The sequence below is a fragment of the Chiloscyllium punctatum genome, chromosome 1 (genome assembly GCF_047496795.1).
Source record: "Chiloscyllium punctatum isolate Juve2018m chromosome 1, sChiPun1.3, whole genome shotgun sequence".
Taxonomy (NCBI): Eukaryota; Metazoa; Chordata; class Chondrichthyes; order Orectolobiformes; family Hemiscylliidae; genus Chiloscyllium; species Chiloscyllium punctatum.
Genome location: NC_092739.1, coordinates 18,486,082 through 18,508,265, shown reverse-complemented (window position 1 = coordinate 18,508,265; position 22,184 = coordinate 18,486,082). Strand labels below are relative to the sequence as shown.

The 22,184-nt window shown below is 43.1% G+C and overlaps 2 protein-coding genes across 2 annotated transcripts in view; both read right to left on the bottom strand.

Moving 5' to 3' along the window:
- Nucleotides 1-5,849, bottom strand: part of cpz (carboxypeptidase Z) — a 75,065-nt gene extending 69,216 nt beyond the window's left edge. Inside the window, exon 1 of the mRNA XM_072573928.1 lies at nt 5,691-5,849. Coding sequence (XP_072430029.1) covers nt 5,691-5,781 — 91 coding nt within the window. The 5' untranslated portion in view covers nt 5,782-5,849. The remainder of the gene's footprint in view (nt 1-5,690) is intronic.
- An 877-nt stretch (nt 5,850-6,726) lies between these two features.
- On the bottom strand, nt 6,727-21,051 carry gpr78b (G protein-coupled receptor 78b). Its single transcript, XM_072574068.1, has 3 exons — nt 20,384-21,051; nt 19,009-19,122; nt 6,727-6,961 (listed from the first exon to the last, which is right to left on the bottom strand). Exons 1-3 carry the CDS (start codon nt 21,049-21,051, stop codon nt 6,727-6,729), a joined length of 1,017 nt encoding a protein of 338 aa, XP_072430169.1.
- Nucleotides 21,052-22,184: the final 1,133 nt, after the last annotated feature.

Here is a 22,184-nt window from a genome sequence, read left to right as displayed (position 1 = left end):
TAGGTAGTTTGGCCATGCTAAATTGCCAATAGTGTTAGGTGCATTAGTCAGAGGGAAATGGGTTTGGGTGGGTTACTGTTCAGAGGATCGGTGTGGACTTGTTGGGCTGAAGGGCCTGTTTCCACACTGTAGGGAACCTAATCTAATCAACCTCATCAGGTCCTGGGGGGTTTATCCACCTTTATGCATTTCAAGACATCCAGCACATCCTCCTCTGCAATATGGACATTTTGTAACGTGTCACCATCTATTTCCCTACATTCTATATCTTTCATATCCTTTTCCACAGTAAATACTGACGCAAAATACTCATTTAGCATCTCCCCCATTTTCTGTAGCTCAGCTTGAGGGACTATCAAAGGAGCCACCTCGCAGGTTGACTAAGAAGCAACTCCAGGGTTCTGCAAGGCTCGCCCATTACCATTTGCCTTATATCGAGAAGTCAAGGCTGGAATGCAAAGGAATCATCCGACCAGTCGTACTGATTGTGAAACCATATGGGCTGGTTCACTTTTGTGGGGATTTCAAACAGATGGTAAAACCTGCTTTTCACAGCTAAATAAATACAGCTGAAAATTCCTCTCGGAGAGGATTTATACGCAAAGCTGATAGGAGGGATGTCGTTCACAAAGCTGGACTGAGCCGTGCGTATTTGTAATTGCGTTTAGATAAGGATTTCCAGAGGTACGCTACATACTAGACTGTCATTTGGGGAATCATCAGACTGCCATTTTCCACTGTACGATGGAGAACATTTCACAAGGTTGAGTCCAGGTCACCATTTATCTGGATGACAGGAAGACCAATAAGGAGTATTTAAAGAACTTGGGACATAGTGCTTTTGTGTTTCTCCCAGGTGGGTGTCCATCTTAGGAGAGAAAAATATGTATTCCAGGTATCCCAAGTGACCTATTTGGGCTACAGAGTCGGCAAGACCATGTTACACCTATAGGAAGATAAAGTGAAGGCAATCAAAGTTGCCCCGGCTCCCAGTCTGTACCGAAACTTAGGTCTTTCCTTGGGGATGGGTAATTATTATGGAAAATTCACACATAAACTGGCCTCTGTCCTGCTATTGATCAAGGGTCAGCCTTGAAAATGGTCTTGTAACCAAGATGTAGCCTTGAGAGAGGTGAAGAAACAGCTATTGTCATCTAACATGTCGACCCACAATGATCTGAAGTGAGATCTGGTACTGACATGCAATGTCTCCCTGTTGGTATCAGGGTAGTGTTGGTTCACCGGTCCCAATGGACAGCAATGCCCGATAGTGTATACTTCCGCACTTTGGCTGTTGCCGAACGCCAATAGGCCCCAATAGACAAGGAAGGTTTGGCGGTCGTCGTTCTACCTGCTGGCACTCCAGCGAGTTCACACAGTGAAGAGAACATTCCACTGTTCTGTGTGTGGAAAGGGATTCACTCCCTCATCTAAACTACTTGTACACCGGTGAGTTCACACAGAGGAGAAGCCATTCACCTCTTCCAAGTGTGGGAAGGGATTTACTGAGTCATCCAACCTGCTGAGACACCAGCCAGTTCACCAAAAACCATGGTTGAAGGGTTTTGCTCTTACTCACATCAAGGAATGAACTGAGGTCTTTGGGCTGATGTTATTAATCCCTGCTCAAAGCTTTCCCTTCTCTTGGAAAATAAGACCGGACAGGTGACAGAGTTGTCAGTGGGGGAATACTTTGGGGCCTGTGATCATAATTCTGTTAGTTTTAGAATAGTTGTCGAAAAGGATACCTCATCTAAAAGTTAAAGTTCTATTGGGGTAAGGCCAAGTTTGACACCATCATGGGATGGCATGGTGCCTCAGTGGTTAGACACTGCTGCCTCACAGCACCAGGGATCCATGTTCGATTCCAGCCTGTGTGCAGTTTGCAAATTCTCCTCGTGTCTGCGTTGGTTTCCTCCCGATGCTCTAGTTTCCTCCCACAATCACAATGATGTGCAGGTTATGTGAATTTGCCATGCTACATAGCCAATAGAGTTCAGGGATGTATGGGTTAAGTGCATTACACAGGGGTGAATGTAGGGTAACAGGGGAATGAGATGGGGGGGGTTACTCTTTGGAGGGTCAGTGTGGACTTGTTGGGCCGAAGGGCCTGCTTCAACATTGTAGGGATTCTATGAATACCTTTACAGATGGAAATTTGTGAAAGTAATGGACCACAAAGCCCTGCTTGGGCTACTTAAATAAGACATATATAGCTTCAGGTTGAATTAGAAGTGGCCTTTTATTCTGAGCGTGTACAATTACAAGTTGGAATATCATCCAGGTGGCCAAGTGGCAAATACAGATGCCTTGAAGTGTGTCCCACTGGTGGATGCTACCACTAGAGGAGTCTGTTCTGGTTTGAAACTTTCTGGACACTGTTCCAGTCACCACTGATAATATCAGACTATAGACAAATTAAGATCCTGTCCTGTCAAAAGTAAAACAGCCAGTGGTGATGGGGGGAACAAAAGAGCCATCACGAGCAGAATTAAAACATAGGCGACAGCATTTTATTACGGGGTACAAGTGCAATTTTCCTGAGCACAGATGACTTGCCAGGTACTGTCTGAACACCATCAGGGTCATCCAGGGGTTGCCAAATTGAAGATGTTGGCAAGAGGTTATGTCTGGTGGCCTGGATTGCATACTGACATTGTCACATTGGTGGGGCAGTGCCCAGAGTGCCAACAAGGAGAAGAAGTACGGCCAGCAGCTCCTCCACATTTCTGGGAATGGCCGGGAAAATCCTGGACTTGATTACCTGTCAAGTATGTAGGTCCTTTCGTGGGCTCGTTGTTTTTAGCCAATGTGGATGCCCACTCAAAGTGGCTGGAAGTGCAGAGAGTTCATTTAGCAAACACAAGGACAAAGATTGAAAAGCTCTCAGAGGTGTTGGTCACAGATAACGGTCCATCATTTACCAGCAGGGAATTCAAGTATTTTGGAAAATCGAATGGCATTTGACATGTAAAAGCAGCTCCATGCCATCCATCGTTCAATGATATGGCAGAAAGAGCAGTCCAAACTTTGAAGGCAGGCTTAAAGAAACAGCCTATAGCTCAATACCAGACATCTCAGTTCCTGTTTGACCATGGGACCACACCTCATTCCACTACAAGGACAGCTCCTGTTGAGTTGCTGATGGATAGCAGACTGCACATCAAGTTAAACCCAAGCTTCCCAGACCTGGGAGGGAGGGTGAAACGACAACAGGAACCCCAATGCCTGACACAAGACTCCCCTGTGCAAGACAGTCTACTTCAGGGGATGACATCTGTGTCCAAACCACGGGAATGGTCTTGCATGGGTGAAAGGTATGGTTGACGCAAGGTCAGACGCTATGACGTACAAAATTCGGGTAGGAGAGATAGTCCTGAACAAGTACGTAAACCACATGAAAGTTGTAACCTTGTCAATGGGGCAAGAGCAAAACATACCTGGCCCCTCAAAACATCTGGCAAGGCTTTCAGAACCCATGGGCTCTCCCCTCGTTCCCAGCGTCAAAGAAACTTCTGATAACGAGATGGATGCAGTAGATGACACAGCCTCTATGCCGAAGAAAAAAACCCACCGCCTTCCAGCATCTGAGACGGAGTTGGAGAAACTGGACCTGGTGCAAAAGCACCCCTGGAAAAGCTACAGGAAAATGAATGGGCCTATGTCTCAGGACTTAAAGGGGAGGAATGTAATGATTGGAATGAGGTCAGCCAAGTGGGCCTCATAGAATATGAGTGCCCTGATTGGGGTGTTAACCTGGTTCAATCAGAGAGCCCTGGCTGACACATATTAACAGGAGGGTCAGGGGTTCTGTTCACTCTGAGAGCTGGCTCTGTGCTAACTGGAGACAGTTAGTACAAAGCTAGCCATTCCTGATGAAGGGCTCCGGCCTGAAACGTCGATTTTCCTGCTCCTTGGATGCTACCTGACCTGCTATGCTTTTCCAGCAACACTCTCTTCAACTCTGTACTAACTGGGTCGGTATCATACACTATGCAATTGTAAATAAAGGGTGACTTGATGATAGGATACTGGCCTCCGTGGAGTTGTTTCAGTCAGTACCATCAGAACCCACCCAGTCAGTGTGGGGTTATAAACCAGAATGATACCAATCCTCACACAATTTGAAAGGGCAAAATTCCATCCATTAAATGCGGAGGCTGAGGACAGTGGATTTATGATATTTTGAACTCAATCCCACTTCACAGTTAAAATTCAGGCGTCTCTTTCCCATAGCTGCTGCCAGACCTGCAGGGTATTTTCAGCCTTTACCTTCTTTTGTTTCCGATCAATTCAATGTTGATTTTTCCTTTATTCGGTCCGTTATTTGAATGTGTTTTGTGTTCAATCCCGACATTTCAACCGTTTACCATCAAGGCACAAGGTGGCAGCAGAGACTTCTGTTCAAGGCTGACACAGAGGGGCAAGCTAACAGAAGGCTGAGGTTGTTGAAACTTTTTGACTTGTCTTCAGGGACCAAAGCAGAACCGAAATCTTTTGGTTTGGAGCCAGAAATGTCATTTGCAGATTTCGCTTTGTTCTTCATGCTTTCGAAAAAAAAACTTTTTCTGTCTTTACCCAGAGCAGGAAACCAGCAGTTTTGTTGAAAAACAAAACAGGATAACCATGAGGGTTCAGACACACGAATATACTTGTACCCGAAATGGCAATGTACTTTTAATTTATGCAAAAGGAATTCAGAAGTAACAAATAAAAAAAACTGAAAACTGCGGATGCTGTAAATCACAAACAAAAACAGAAACGGTTTCTATTTTTACTTTAGAATTAATAAAAGCGATCTTTGCTGTCTATAATGGTTGGCTCTATTTAAATATTCTAAAGTAATGTGGAAGCAAAACTTTGGAAATGATAGAATGCAGTGAATTCAGTCCTTCCCACTGGAATTGAAACCACTCCTGGTTTCAGGAGCGTATCTGAACCAGTCCTGGCTTCAATGCTGACAGACAGACAGGGGTCTCTGAGAGACTGCAACCAATTTCTTTAGCAGCCTGTGAGCATCTGCTGAAAGCAGTCACGACAGTGATGCGTGTGTGTGTGTGTGTCTCTCTCTCTCTCGGTCAGACACAGCACAGATGCGCCTGAGCGTGTGCAAGGCAGATGTGGAGGCGGACTGAAAGCTAACCTCCGGACACAGTGACTTCAGGATGCAGACAATGTCCCCTTCGAAAAATAAATAGCAATTCGGTGGGATTGGCGTGGTGGCAACATGAAATGTTCTTTAATTTTGTTCCCTTGTGCGTTTCAGCGTTACAAAATCGCCACGGAGACACAGACGCCCCAGCAATTTATTTTCAAACAAGTCGTATTGAGGACCAATGCGCAAAGTTTAAAGAATTTGTGTATTTCATAACTTTGGTAGTTGCAATTTTTTTTGGTATTACCATACAATAGCCTCAGGGAGCAAGTACATATGGTTCATATCCTGGTAGAGACGGGACATGTCTGATATTACAGAGCACAGTATCAGAACAGTGGATGTAGCGGGCAAAGCATCGAGGGGTGCAGGTTATATATATATATATATAGATATATATATATATATTCTCATGTTAAAGAAGCAGCCAGCATTGTGGCTGGGGTGTGGCGTGTGAAAGGTACAGCAGGCTCGGTGGTTAGTGAACCAGGTCCCGGGGTGCAGTGTTAAATGAGACATGCAGACAGTGACTTACCTTGTGCTTGATCCCCGGGCTCACACCGTGGAAGGGCACAGCGCACCAGGGTCACCATAAGGGCCGCCAGAACAGACGCTAGCGGCTTCATTTCGCTCCGTTACTGGGCACTGCTCTCTGATAAATGGCACTGGGCGATAGGCTGGAGTTATATGTGTGCGCCCTTGCGGAATAGCATCTGAAAAGGCAACGTGCATGTCTTATAAGAAATACGGCGCAATATCAGATTACCGTATTGCCACGTGGAGGTACAGTTACAATCGGCAAAAAGCACAAGAGAGAGAAGTCCCAAGCGGAATCTGGGCTGGAAATGTGAGCATTGCTCACTATTGTAAATGTACACGTCGGCTGGAGTTGGGAACTGTTTGCAATTCCTTCAATTTCCGTTCCCCAATTATTTCTCCAAAAGACAGACACATGTTCAAATAAAATTCTGTCTGACACACCAAGTGGACTCGTGAAACTTTTGTGTTTTTTTTATTGTTTCAATCGTCTGTCACATCGAAGCCTCAAACGAGTTTATATTAATGTCACAGCGGGTTCCGCCTTGAAATCTAGTCTAAATCGGCGGACATTTGAGCGCACGTTGGGAACACGGTTGAACACAAATGATTTGTTGGAGTTGTCTCCATCTTTAACATGGATCCTTTTTGTTGCTTGTTGTTTCAAACAGGATGCTTTAACTTTTTTTCATTTTGGCACATAATTACTAAATGACATCCTATTCATTTTCTAACTGCTCTATAGAAAGCCTTAACAAAGTTTAAGAGATACATTGTAAACACCTCTCTCTCTCTCTCTATATATATAAATACTCAAGCTTGATAATAATTTGCACAAAACTGCGAAAATACAAATAAACGACGGAAACTGGAACCATAATACATTCTTTCAATAAAATATTTCATATCATAAAAAGACGATTTGCCTTTGGCGCTTAGAGTGTCCCTCCTAACACTGGAATGATCAGAAAGTGCATGTAGTCTCCTCGGATTTGGCAGAGCTTTCACTTACAGTTGGGGCGAGGGGGCAGAGCTCAGACCCTCTGCAGGCAGTAATCGTTCTCTGTGTCCAGGGAACTGTTGTGGCCAGAGGACGGGTAGAAATCCTTTCTGAGTAACCGGTTGACTATGTTGACCAGGACTCTCTTGTACTGTTGGCGCAGCAGCGAATACACAAAAGGATCCGAAGCAGCTTTGGAATAGGCGAGGCACTTACTCAGAACTCCCCAGTAGTCGCTAATGTTGACAAAGGGAAGCAGTTCTATCAACCTGTGGGTGGGTGGGTGGGAGGGAGAGAAAGGCAGTTTATTAGTGATGGTCTAAAGACCTACAATTCATCTATTTCCCCATTACGTGACTTCCAGCAGACGAGAAGTCTTTTGGATTAAATTGCTTTGTATTGGTCTTTGGAAAAGGAGCACCAGAGATGCTGGAAATCTGAAATACAAACGAATAGTGCTGGAAATGCTCGGTAGGTCTGGCAACATCTGTGGAGAGAGGAGTTAATGTTTCAAGTTCAGTATAAATCTCTTTTCGAACTGGGATTCCCAGAAACAGTCATGATGGATTCAATTACTAACTCAACCTCTTTGTGGCGAGGGTAACTGAGTGAATATTGAATCCAACATGATGCTTCTTGGGAATCCCAGTTCCGATGAAGATTTACGCCAGCTTTGAAACATCAACTCAGTGTCTCTCTCCACAAACGTTAACAGACCTGCTAAACTTCTCCAGCACTTGCAGACCCAACCCGGTGTTTCCGCTCCCCACCTCCCCACCCAATCAGTAGATGCCTATATCAGCTTCCCAGTTTGGAGAACGCACCGTCACTTTTAATTTTTCATCAAAGTGATCCCTCTGCCCCACATATGTAGATGTCAGCATCCATTTGAACCGTTTAAGGGGAGGTCATCTGAAAGCTGTCTGGGTTCTAACCAGGTAGGGAAAATGCAGCTGCTCACTGGCCGGCTCCCTCGTACAGGACTGAAACTTCTCGGAGAACACCCCCCCACCCCCCCACTCCTCCACCCACCCCCGCCCTACAAACACACACCCCCTTCCTTGTGGTGCACCCAGTGTTTGCTATCTGTGGTCTCCAGCCCGGAGATGGAACCGAATTCCCAAGTGTACGAGGAACACACTGGCAACAGTCTACCCATGGTGCTATCCTTCTGTGATAACCAAGCAACGTTGCCCGATTCCTACAGCGCGGTCCATTCACCAGGTTTGCCGAAAACCGACATGTACATCTCATTACTTCAGCGACACCTACACAGTGCATCCAAAATGAAATGCATATGGGCCTTGTCGGGTTCCGAGCAGGAGATCTGACGACCAGGCTGGCGTCACCAAACCTGTGTTGGTTCTTGCTGTGCAACAAATCCTTCTGGTCATGGCTTTTATTTTAGACAAGTGGACCATTTGTGCCCTTTTCACTCGGTTATATGCTGTTCCACCTTCTACAGTCAGGCAGAAGATATACAAGTTTGTATACACCCACAACAACAGATTCAAGAACAGCTTCTTCCTGGCTGTTATCAGACTTTTGAATCAACCGCTTTAATGTTAATTCTGATCTCTCTCTCTCTCTGCTCCTTCTCTGAGGCAATAGCACTCTATTCAGCACTCTGTTTTGCTACTCTGATCTCCCTTGTACAGCATTCACAACAGCACTTTTCACTGTAACTCAGTACATATATCAACAATCAATCAAGTCGTGCTGGATTTTCAATGCAATTCCTCAGAAATCAGCCTTGCCAATGTTAAATACAGTTCATGGAATTTCAAGCATTCACCCAGCCCAAACCAGTTTCCTGTGACATTTAGTGCTGATTAAACAAAGCATGGCTCTAGAACTAGGTCACACTCATAACTAGCCACAGGATTGCACATTTTATTATAAGATTCTAGTAATCATATCGTGTGACATTCCTTCAAGTTAAACATCTTTGGGGGTGCAGGGACACTGATAAGCAATTATTGAAAGTTGTTTTTTCTTCAATTATTCAAAAATATTTCCTGAAGACCTGAATGTCCAGTACAACTTCAAGCATTTACAATGATACATAACCTGGATGAGTAGCAAATGGTAAAATAATATTTACAGTAATGTGCTGGAAAATTCAGCAGGACTGGCAACATCACAAGGGTCAATGGACACAAAATGTTAACTCTGTTTCTCTCTCCATAGATGCTGCCAGTCCTGCTGAGTATCTCCAGCAAGTTTTGTTTTTGTGTGCTTCAGATCTCCAGCATCTGCTGTTTCTTGTTTTATTTTATAGTCAGAAGACACTAATTGGCTGAAGCAGGATCCACATAGGCCACAGAATAGGCAAACAAATGGCAGCTGGAATTTAACACAGGGGTGCGATGATGCATTTTGGCAGAAATGATAGGGAGAGGCTGTATAGACTAAACGGTATAGTTTTAAAGAAAGTGCTAGATAAATATTAGGGTTCTGGGCATAAATCCTTGAAGATGTCTAAACGTATTGACAGATTGGTTAGCCAAGCATTTAGAGTAATGAGCTCCATAAGTAGAGGTATTAATAAAAGCAGGAAGCTATGTACAGTTGTTTGAAGCAAGAGATTAGCCATAACTGGAATATTGTGTCCAATTCTAGTCATTTTGTTACAGGAAAGAAATAAGAGTTCCTTGATGGGGTGTAGCGGAGACTTGTTTTCCAGAATAGTTCCAAGAATAAAAGATTTTCAACGATAATATTAGGTTGGAGAAACTGGTGTTGTTCATCTTGGAGCTAAGGAGATGCAGCAAAGACTTGATAGAGGTGTTAAAGATTATGACAGTTTCAGATAAATTTGATTTTCTTAATTCTAATAAAAGACGTGGGTGTTGCTAGCGAGACTGACATTTGCTGAACTTGATTGCACTTGTTCAAGCTTGAACAGATTGGCTGTCTTGGTCATTTTATTCAGTGGACAAATTAAAGCTGTCCTTATTATTTGGTTGTACAAGGACGGAGGTATTGAAGAAGAGATGTTGGAGAATGGAACAAACTAAATTGCTCCACTGAGAGATAGCATGGAGCCAATGGACTGAATGTGCTGAGATGACTCTGTATCAATGAAACTGCTAAGTAGTTATGAAGAATTTTCGAAAGAGACTTCCAGTGAGTTGAAATCAGGTTAATTGCAGGCAGTAAATTAGGCATGTTTCCTCAAACATATTTTGGAAGCAATTCATTTTCAACTGAATCGGTGAATCTGCCCCTGGGTTATCACCCTTAAAGATATCAAGGAAAAATAATTAATACAAAAGAAAGAACATTGCATTCTAAATCGAATACAGTATAAATTATATTATTTCATAGCGATGGTTCGTACTAGATTTTATATTCAGCAATATGCACAAACTTTGAGTAGTAATTGGGCAAAAGTCAATTTAAACAAATAGTATGATTTTGAGTACAAGTTGTTCTGGATTGCCAATTTCGCCCAAAGTAAACATTGCAGGCTAATCATTACCTCTCTTCAAATGCTACCTGGACCGGTGTGTATTTTAACTTCTTCAGTTAGCTGAATTCATTTTCTGGTATGTTAACTATGTCCATTCTATGTCCCATTATACCTCCTGAGAACTGCTGTCAGCTACAGCAGACAAATGACAACAATATGGACTAATGAATACTTCACACATTTTTTTAATTGGATTTAACAGATTCCAAAGTTTCAATTTCAAATAAGTTCATTGTGAGACTGACAGTTCATATCCAACTCATCTGATGAAACTTTCCAGCAAAGAAAAATAACAACCGTGATGCAGTAAAATGCTCCAAGGTCAGTATCAAACGAAATCTGACATTAAGATGATATTAAGTCAGATGATAAAACCAACTTGGGCAAGGGATAGGTTTTAAGAATATTCTTAAAGTAGGAAAGTGAGGTGGAGAAGTGGAAAGGTCGACGGTCCAGAGTTTGGAGTCTTGGTAGCAGAATGCATGGCTACCAATGTTGTTGAGTTTAGAATAGTGATGGATAGAGATATGAATTGGAAAAATACAAATGTCTCAGACAGTTGAATGGCTAGAGGAAGCTGAAGAGCTGCTAATGAGTGAGGCCATAGAGGAATTATAAAACAAGGGGAAAGAATTAAAATCAGGGCTGTTTAACAGGAAGTCAAGCATATGGGTGTCAGGAAAAACACACCATGATACCACTGGAAGGAAACATACTTTCGCTATCCAACCTGTCAAAAACCCTCAGGATCCCATATATTTCTACTCCAGGCTATTTCAAGATACAATGCACATGATTCTTCTTAAATGGACTTTTAGGATATTGCAACTGCCTGTCGATTTGTAATGGTACCATGTGAGTCCATTTCCATCCAGTTTATTAGTTAAGATAATTGTCAGTTGAGGGTCTAGTAATTATCTATATTGTTACATTTGTTAAATGTTTCATTTCTCATATGTAGCACCCATTTCAAATCTAAACATCAAGGTCATGCTGTATGATGGTTAAAATTCATAGCTAATACTTGCCACAAGCTTCACCATTTCAAGTCAGGGAGGTTGATATGTAGCTTGTAGCATGGTGTGCAAGGAAATGGTTTAGATTTTTGGGGCTTTGGAATCATTTTGGGTCAAGGAGAAAGCTGTTCAGAAGAGATAGGCCTCACCTGAGCAGAAAGGAACTAATCTTCTGGCTGACAGAGTAAATAAATGGAATTAAACTTGTAAGGCAGGGTAGGGGGTTAGTTTGATTTATAGTCCTAGGACTGGAAGTATCAAAGAGAACAAAAGTGAGATGCTGGGGAATGGGGAAAAGGAAATGAGAGGAAGCTTGGGTGTTGACATTGAGCAAAGAAATGGCCACTTTCCAAGAGGCAAGAAAGATAAAATGGTAGGGTTAAATTATATGTCTGTACAGAGGATAATGTTCAAAACTGGGGGACTGGAAGCAGATGTTACTGAAGAGGGAATACGACAAAGTAACATGAAAGAAACATGGCTCAAGCCAAAACAGGCATGGATACTTACTACCCCATGTTATCTGCTTTTACTCAAAATGGAGTGGTAAAGAAGCAGGGAGATGTAACAATCTTGGTCAAAGATAGTGCCATCACCCTTGAATGAAATGCAGCTCCTGAATTAGGATCTCTGTAGTTAGAGGCCTAGCCCATATCCCTCCAAACCCTTCCTATTCATATACCCATTCAAATGCCTCTTAAATGTTGCAATTGTACCATCCTCCACCACTTCCTCTGGCAGCTCATTCCATACCCGTACCACATTCTGTGTGAAAAAGTTGCCCCTTAGATCTCTTTTATATCTTTCCCCTCTCACCCTAAACCTATGCCGTCTAGTTCTGGACTCCCCGATCCCAGGGAAAATACTTTGCCTATTTACCCTATCCATGCCCCTCATAATTTTGTAATCCTCTATAAGCTGTTGGATATTTGTTGTGGACTTGCAAATAGTGGGGAAGAAGTAGAAGAGAACATTTGCAGATGGATTATAGAAACCTGCAGGAGAAGTAGAGTTGTTATAGTTGATGATTTCAATTGCCCTAAGGTAGACTGGGAGAACGTTAGAGTGTGAAACTCAGAAAGGGAGAAATTCCTGCAATGTGTGCAGAAAACCTTCTGCAGCAACACAGTCCCTGGCCTCCCAGGTAGGGAGCTGTGTTGGAATTGGTCCGAGGCAATGGGACACGCTAAGTGGAGAATGTCAGAGTAGGGGAGCATTTGGGAGATGACAATCATAACATAATAAAGGTTTAATGTTAAATTGGAAAATGATTTTAAAAATCAGTCACTTATTAAAATCCTAGATTGGTAAGGGACAGGTTTTTAGTCTAAGAGTTGAACTGTAGCACATTGACTGGAAATGCTATTTGGTGGATAAAACAGTGGATGAAAAATGTGAGAATTTCAAACGAGAAGTGAGTAGGGTGCAAGCTTTGTACATACCAATGAGAAATAAATACAGAATATCCAAAGCGAGAGTACCCTGGATGGCCATGGATATTGACTGAAAATAAGGAAGATAAAGAAGGCATATGATACATACTGGAAGAATGATAGCACTAGATATCAGGAACAGCAGTTCAAATGCAGGAGAGAGGCTAAGGCTGGAATAAGGAAGGCTAGGAAGAAGCATGAGGAAAGGATGACAGGCTGTGCTAAAACAAATAGTAAAATGTTCTTCACACACATTACTAGTAAAAGATACTGGAAGGATAAAGACGAAGGATAGAGTATGGCTGATAAGGAACAAACAAGGTAAGCTGCTCACTAAAGCAAAAGACATGGCAGCGAATGAATATTTTGCTTCAGTCTTTGCCAAATTAGAAGATGGTGCTAATGGCGTAGTTGGAAATGCGGGTGTTGAGCAACTGAGCTGTAAAGGGAGAGATAAGAAGCGCTAAACATGCTGGCAGCATTCCAGGTAGACAAGCTGCCAGGCCCCCACAGGATGCATCCTAAGATGCTGAGAGAGGAAAAGGGAGCAAATCGTGCAGCTATTGATAAAAAATTTCCAGGCCTCTCTGAATACAGGATTAGTCCTGGGGGCGTGGAGGACTGCAAAGGTGACACTGTCATTTAAGAAATGGAGCAAAGGATAACACAGGAAACTGCAGACCTGTCAGCTTGACATCTATCAGTGAGAAAACTAATGGACGCTATAATATGGGGTAAGCTAAATATACACTTAGAGAAAACTAATCTTATGCTAGATCATCAACATGGCTTTGTCAAGAGCAAGTCATATCTGACAAATTTCAATGGGTTCTTTGACAAGATGAGGATATCTCATCATCTTTGGAAGAGGATGAGGACGGTATTGAGAATGTTGTACCTTTGGGTTTTCAGAAAGCATTTGCTACAGTGCCATATGGCAAGTTCATGAGTAAATTAGAAATAGTTGGGATTGATGACTCCCTGGCAGCATGGATCAGAAGTTGTCTAAAAGATAGGAAACAGAGAATCGGTATCAATGGGTATTTCTCAGATTGGAGATGAATTGAAACTGCTGTTTCCCAGGGACCACTGTCGGCACCCTTAGTTTTTCTGATTTATATTGACAACATGGAGATTGATGTTGAGAGCAAAATCTTGAAATTTGCAGATGATATTAAACTATTGAGGACAGTTAATTGTAAGAATGATGTTGAGCACCTTCAGAGTGACATTGACAAGTCAGCCAAATGGGCATACAACTGGCAGATGAAGTTCAGTACAGAGAAATATGAGGTAATGCAACACAGAGAGACAATACAGGCTCAATGGTGCAACTTGGAAGGGAGTAAAGGAGCAGAAGGACCTTAAGGTTCACATCCAAAAAGTGGCCAAGTAAGTTGCTAAGATGGCTTATATGATCCTTAAAAAAATTTATAAACAGAGGTACAGAGTATAAAAGCAAGGAAGTGATGCTAAATATCCACAAATCATTAGCCAGACCATATTTGGAGGATTGTATTCAGTTCTGGGCATTTTATTTAGGGGAGGATGTTAAAGCCCTGGAATGAGTTTAAATGTAAGTTACTAGAATTATATCAGGAATGACAGATCTAAGTTACAAGAAAAGATTAGAGGAATTGGACTTATTCTCTCTGGAACAGTGAAGATTAAGAGGTGACCTTATTGAAAAGTTCAAAATAATGAACCATTATGACAGGGTAAAGAAGGATATTCTGTTTCCACGAGTTGCAGTGTCAGTAACTAGGGTCACAATTTCACAATTTCAAGACTGTCAACAAGAGAGGTAGTAGTAAGATGAAGCTTCTTTACTCAGAGAGTTGTTAGGACTTGGAATGTGCTGACTGGGAGAATGGTGGAGATGGATTCCATAGGCAGTTTCAAAACAGAGCTGGATACTGTATATATTTGAAAGTAATTAATTTAGAGGGCTACGGAGATAGGGCTGGAACATGGAATTCATGAGATGGCTCTTATGGGAGCTAGAGCAGACATGACAGGTTGAACGGCCTTTCTTTGCAATGTAAAATTCTATGATTCTGAATCTAAAATTGTGAAAAAAAAAGCCATTTGCTTAATCAGCTTGTGTTTATATTCCACACAGATCTTCTCTCACCCCTCCTCATTTATCCCTCAATTTCTATCTCTGACATGTGTTCCTCAAACTTATTGTTGATGCAACTATACTCTTCATCATAACTCACTGCAGATGCTCCCCATTGTTTCTGATCTTCAAAAAACATTTCTTACTGACTTCCCTATGGGATTAATTAGTGCCTGTCCGATTAGGCCTCTAGGTCAGGTCTGCACCACAAGTGGAAACATTTCCTATATATGGATCCTGTCAAATATTTTCATAGTCTTAAATACTTTGGTTAGGACATTTATGGATATATATCCCAGCCTACTCAGTCTTTCCTGATGCATATGATCTCATATGTTTTGTCCTTCAGTATGTTGTGATGGTTTGATTCATAAACTGACTCATGAATTTGTTTCTCATGGTCATGACAGCAGAGTTAAAATGCTTTTGATTAATCTCACTATCATTTTGCAGTCTTGGAAATAAAAATAAGATTCAAGTAATAGTCATAAAGTGAGCCTACTGGTCACCGCCTGAATTCTTCAGCAACCTCAAATCCCCCAACAGTCATCAATCAGCCAAGTGTCCAAGAGTGAAGTAAAATTTCCCCTTGCCAGAACACAACAGAATGCATGAAATTGACCATATACTTAGCTTGATTAATTCAAATGCAACATCCAAATACACAAAGAGTGGAATATAGTGTTTACATACATTATTGCCTAATCAATGGGAATCTTTCTAAAACAAAACTACCACAATTCACATTATGGGAGACATGGTGACTCAAAGACTGACGTGGTGGCTCAGTGGTCAGCACTGTTGCTCACAGCATCAGGGACTTGGGGTCATAACGATCATCAGAATGATCGCCTGTGTGGATTTTGCATTTTTTCCCTGTGTCCGCATGGGTTTCCTCTGATTTCCTCTCACGGTCCAAAGATGTGCATGTTAGGTGGATTGGTCATGCTAAATTTCCCATAGTGCCAAGGGATATGCAGGCTCAGTGGATTAACCATGGTAAATGCAGGGTTACAGGGATAGGATGGGGTGGGCTGGGTGTGGATGAGATGGTCTTCAGAAGGTCATTGTGGACTTGATGGGCTGAATGGCCTGCTTCAATACTGCAGAGATTTTATGAATTCTAGATTTCTCATACAAATAAAAGTAGTTGTAGTGCAATTTCCATAACTTGGAGAGGTGGAAGAAAGACATCTTGTTATGTTGTGAATTGCCATCAAGCAGAATATTGCCTTGCAAAAAAAAGCACTATAATGATTGCCATGAGTCTCTGTGATTTAAAAAATGTCAGCATTTTGTAATTGTTCTGACAATAAACAATGCAACTGTCAATCTTAAACAAATGGGATGTAGCTAAAAGTGAAACTTCCAATAATTAAATTCAATATTGCTTGACTAAATTAAATGAAGAAGAATAAATTTTGATTTCAATTTGCTTTTGTGATTTCAGCTCATTCCCAATGCATCCACGTTAAAATGAGGACATGATTGATCTGTCACTGTAACTTATTTCAGAACATTGCAACGATCAACTAATTGACCAACGTACGTGTTCTGGTCTATGTTTCTACAGCACAGTGTATGAACAACTATCTAAATTACTGTTCAGGCGTGTCTTACTCAAAGATAATGTTTCCGAACTTGATTGGTCAACTAACAAGAGCAGAAACTGAGATGAGTGCTGAGTATGTTCTTATCAGTGTCCTGGACAACTTGTTGAATGGAGAATGTAACACTGATCTCAGGTTGCTGGGCTGTTCCATCCTTGCTCCACATTGTGAGAACAATAAGATTGTGAAGCCTTGTCGATACGCGTGTGAAGCACTTAAGAAAGAATGCGAACATTCATTTGACATGATTCAGATGGCGTGGCCATATTTCATGGACTGTGATCGTTTCTTTGTTGGTGAAGAGGAAGGCTGTTATGATCCTATCGGAAAATACCAAAGTAGGTACCTGATTATGTTTGAGTCTGGATATTATGTAGTGGAAGCTAATTTATGGTTTTCCAATTAGAAGCTCTAATCCACTGACGTAGTAAACACTGAGTGCTTCCAATTAAACCTGTTGGACAATAACCTGGTGTTGTGTGATTTTTAACTTTGTGCACCCCAGTTAAACACCAGCATCTCCAAATCATGTATACTTTCCTATCACGCTGAGGGAGATTTTGTCCACAACAAAACACTTTACAAAGTTAGCTCAGACGAAAATAATTTCACAGCACCTTTTGACTGTGAATGATGACTGACGTGCAGTCATTGAATACTGAGACAGCGAACAGTTGTAACCCACCTGCTGATAAACTGACTGGATTAGATTGCCTGCTCAGTTTACATACTGCTCAATTGTACTTTTTTTAAATTGAAGCTAGGATTAAGTTAAAACGACCCCCAGATGCAAGAGAATCCATTTTAATCTTCCGGATTTAGCTGATCTTTTATTTCGTGCAACAGGGTACCCTGTAGTTAGTCTTTGAACCGAAAGGAACTAAAATAGCGAGCATTCCTGAGCTGGACTATTATCCAGTGACTCAAACTGGAAGCATCTATGTGTGGATGTCAGCCGAGGACAGGCTCAGAAACCAGAAGGGAAAATGCTGGAAAGTCTCAGCAGGTCTGGCAGCATCTGTAAAGGAGAGAAAAGAGCTGACGTTTCGAGTCTAACTGACCCTTGGTCAAAGCTAGTCAGCTCTTTTCTCTCCTGACAGATGCTGCCAGACCTGCTGAGATTTTCCAGCATTTTCTCTTCTGGTTTCAGATTTTCAGCATCCGCAGTAATTTGCTTTTATGAGGGCAGGCTCAGATCTGCTTGCGATGCCGTGCACGCCGCCCAGTCTAACACACAGGGTTCCCTCGCTCAGGTTATTATTGGCTTGTGACACTCAGTTTTGACAACTGAATTTCTTGGACGGGTGGATGGATCAAACTGGACCGCAGTTCACGTTGATGTATTTCCAATGTCGGAGTTTGGATTTTGATAAGGGACGAGAGCAAGCCGCTGGCGCTGTGCAAAAGGCATGACCCGTGCATTCAATCTTCATGAGTTCGGGAAGGCTTTTTTAATGCACACCTTACAAATAATTACCAAAGGCATGTACCACTCAGGATGTAGTGTGACACTTGCTGCTTTTAGATCTATCGTGCAGTAAACCCCGACCTGGTGTAGCTGAAATTACTCATTTTTACGTTGTACTATTTGCATCACATTTATTTCCAATCACATTAGAGTCATAGATTTATTCAGCGCAGAAAACAGACCCTTCCGTCCAACTCGTCCATGCTGACCAGGTCACCCAGACTAAACTAGCCTCCTTTGCCTGCGTTTGCCCCATATCCCTTTCAATCTTTCCAACTCATGTGCCTGTAGAAATGTCTTTTAAATGTTGTAACTGTATTTGCACCTCCGAAAGTTCAATCCACGTCCAAGCCACCCTCATTGTCAGACAGTAAAAGACAGAACATTTCATGTGATCCTGTTTGTATCACATGACAGATTTTAACGCGCAGGAGGCAGAGTGGAGCACTTCCTCTTTGCAACGCAATGATCCGTGTTTGGTTTGTAGTGCCGTTTCAGAGTTTCTGTTTACTGTCCCTGACACATCTTAAGGATGGCATTACCAAACACAGGGCAATCGATTCCTATCAATGGTGCTGTGCAAGTCGAGTTTTATGTGTCTTTTGCCAATGCAGTGTTGTGTGTTTTAACAGTACAGACCCACTCTGTGGGGTCTGGTGGCCTGGTGGTAAAGCCCCTACCTCTGAGCTAAGAGGTCCCGCTTCAAATCCCATTTATTGTAGAGGTGTGTAACGTTATCTCTGAACCGATTTGTTCAGGTTATGTGTTGGTCATGGACGAATTGGACCGAAGGGTCGGTTTCCGTGCTGTACATCTCAATGATTCCATGATTCCAGTCCAAAGTCGAGTTCAAAGCAGTGGGGGGTTAAAAAGTGATAATACACTTTAACTAGGGAGTGTGCATTGGCCCCGGAATCCAGTATCAGGTTGGTTGTAATTAATATTCTTTATTACATTAGGCTCTCTCTACACTGCTTTGGACTTATTGATGCAAACTGAGTGGATGCTTTATGTTGTAGAAGCTCTCTCTCTCTCTCAGATATCTTTCTCAATGATTTTTTTTTTCTAAATCTCCTGAATTTACATTATTTCTTATCCACGTCCAACCAGAAAACAACAATGGACCTCCCAATTATTTGGTAAACCATGGATCGCTAAGCGAAGGGGAGGGGTTGAAGTTGTTCGATTTTACCTGGTTATGATATAGGGAGCAAAACAGACAATAAACGACCCTATAAAAATGCTGATCTTCTTGGTTGCGCGCTGTCTTCTACTTTTCTGCTCCGCAAGGCAACGCTGTTTGACACTGAGTGGGAAGAAAGAGGACAATTCTTGGTATAAATTGCTTTCCAAGGCGAACAATCATCACTTCAGATTTGAGTAAATATTCAGTTTTGAGTAAATATTCGGTTTTACTTAAAAAAAAACACAAAACAGTCAGCGAAGACACAAAGAAGGAAAAAATTGGAATTAAATGTGTAAGAACATGGTTGTACGACTATAACACGGCTTCTAATCAAGTCCTGTTGGTTGGTTATATCTCTCACAGATCAATCAGCATTCCTCACCCGTCATCCCAGCACCAAAGAAATACAGTCATTTACAAATCGAAGTTGTTTTCTACTCTATAGAGCACCCTCCTCGACCGACAAAACGGTAGTTGGCTGAACCCGTTTCATTTTGGGGGAGTTGGTGTTCGAATATTCTTCCAAACGGAAGTATGCCATCAAATATTACCGACGCTGCAGCGGCAACCCCTCAAAATCTGTTCTGAGACCCTGTTCTGGCACTCTGCAGAAATACTGTCGCTAATATAAAAGAATGAAGTCTAAAGTCTTGGTACGAGAGGTTAGCGTCAGAATGGGATGCCAAAGATTGGTAGAAGCGGGGACAACAGGAAGCTCTTAAAGGGAACTGGACATGTTCTTGAAAAGAGATGGTGGGCTATAGCGAGAGGGCAAGACACGAATTGGCTCGTTCTTTCAAAGTAGAACCAGCACGAGAATGGGCCGAATGGCCTCCTTCCGTTGAGTAGGATTATATGATTGCTCATATTAATTGGAAAACCAGACGCCGGAATGGAGTTGGTTACACAGTTACAAACCACCTCGCCTACAACACCCAGATGTGTTTCCTAACTTTAAACAAAGCACTTGTACTGGATTCTGGTGTATCCACGCTGCATTGCATGGTGTCCAACAGTTTATAGCCCACATTGTCGAGAACTTTTTAGATTAGATGAGATTCCCTACAGTGTGGAAACAGGCCCTTTGGCCCAACCAGTCCACACGGACCCTCCGAAGAGTAACCCCCCGTCCCATTTTCCTCTGACCATTGCACCTCACACTATGGGCAATTTAGCATGGCCAATTCACCTAACCTGTACACCTTTGGACTGTGGGAGGAAACCCACTCAGACACAGGGAGAATGTGCAAACTCCACACAGACAGTCGCCCAAGGCTGGAATCGAACCTGGAGACCCTGGTGCTGTGAGGCAGCAGTGCTAACCACTGGGCCACCGTGCTTGTTGAAGCTAACACTAGAATTTCCGAAAACAACACGTTACCTGGGGTGGATGTCCACCAATAAAACCAAGGTCTGCATGGTGATAATGTCTATTCTTCTGCAGTGGAAGCGGGCCACCTTCAAGACTTTCAGGTACGTAAAGCACAGTATAACGAGAGAAAGCATAAAGCTGGTGGCATGAAAGACAATAGTAAAGACTGTAAACTGTCTTCTGTGCACCTCCTCTCGCAGATGCAGAGTACACGAGGCGTATCTGTTACTGAAGTCGACCCAGCTCAAGAAAGCCGCCACCACCGGGAACGTGAGAGAGTGGACCCAGGTATAGCTCACCATGAGCACAGCGTCTTTGTACCTCATCTTACTGGCGTAGCTTAAGGGGAACACAACAGCAATCCACTTATCGATGCTCAAAGCGGCCATGCTCAGCATCGTGTTGGTGCTAAGGAATGTCTCCACAAAGCCAACTGTTTGACAGATGCAGTCGCCAAACGGCTGCTGTTTTTTGACAATCCCCAGCAGTGTGGCTGGCATATTCAGAACCGTGAGAAGCAGGTTGCAAAAAGACAAGTTCACGATAAATATGCCCGGCACTTGCTTGCGGATGTCCGAGCTGTAGATGAAGCATATCAAGACCAACAGGTTGGACAACAAGGAGACTATCAGCACCACAGCGATGAACAGCGCCACAAGAACGTCTGCCAAGTCCATCTCTCAAAAGGTTACGCTATAGCAACAGGTCACAGCCCATGGTTTTTAAATCTCCTGAAAGATGCGGTCGAAATATCAGCAGCGCCGCTCATAGCCTTCTTCCAAGTCCACGCTGCATCCTTCCCCAACACTTGCCCAAGAAAGCTACTGCAAACCGGAGCTGTGCACAGTGCAGGGGGGAGGGAGAGCAGGGGTGTTGAGACCCTCCGTTGAGCGGGGTTGCCGTCTCTGACAGTGACTGCACAAGGCGACCAGGTTGTCCCCTGCTCAATCCTGCCAGCCTCCCACTGCCTGGTGTGCAACCAGCCGGGATGTTGATCCGTCCCCGTCGGCAGCGTTTGTCACCCCTCGACAGCGCCAGCTCCATCCACCAACACCGGCCGACTCATGCGCACAGGGACGCTCGCTACGGAGATGCAGAACACCCCGAAGGGCATGGCAAGACCCAGGGGGCAGGTAGCCCAGAGCTAGCTGGCAGTTGGCAAAGTGCTGTAGCCCTCTTCCCAACGCATCAGGCTTGTCTCCCAAGTCAAGAAGGCGCGCTCAGTCACTCTTTGTGCTGGGAGTTGTCTTGTAACCTTTGAGCAGCCGCCGCTGCAAGACCTGGAGATAAGTGGGGGATTACTCAGTGCCGTTCAGGTGGGGCAGGGTGGGTGCACTAGAGTCGATGGAACTGGAGCGAGGGGGGAGGTGGTTAAGTTGACGCTGCCTCCCCTTGGCCGAGCGGGAGTTGGAAACGATCGTCCAGCTGCCGAGTTACTGGAAAGCCGTCTACGTTCTCGCAATCAGCTAACACGCAGGCTGCATTAAAACACTGCGAATTTAATCTGCTTCAGTGATAGGCAGCCCAGGCATATTCACACCGCCGTGAGAATGTTGCACTACCCTGCATTGGCAGCAACCACTTTACAATTGAATCCGATTGCTCAGAGAGAGAACAGTTTTAGTGGTCTTGCTTAGGAACCTGATCATTCTGCAACTAACTGGAAAGTCCAGTTTGAATGAATGGCTGCAAAAGTTGATCATCAAAAATACAAAGGGAAGTGTTTTATTGGGGCCAGTGACTTTTCCCTCGCCCAAGGTATTTAAATTGTGATGAATATTTCCGAATCTACTGATTGCTTAAAAAAAAA

Coding starts and splice junctions, on each gene's coding strand:
- gpr78b (XM_072574068.1), bottom strand. CDS start 21,051: ATGGACTTGGCAGACGTTCTTGTGGCGCTGTTCATCGCTGTGGTGCTG. Junction 19,123..20,383: donor TTGGTGGACATCCACCCCAG/GTAACGTGTTGT, acceptor CTTCCCACTCAG/TGTCAAACAGCGTTGCCTTG. Junction 6,962..19,008: donor GCTCCCTATATCATAACCAG/GTAAAATCGAAC, acceptor ACCCACCCACAG/GTTGATAGAACTGCTTCCCT.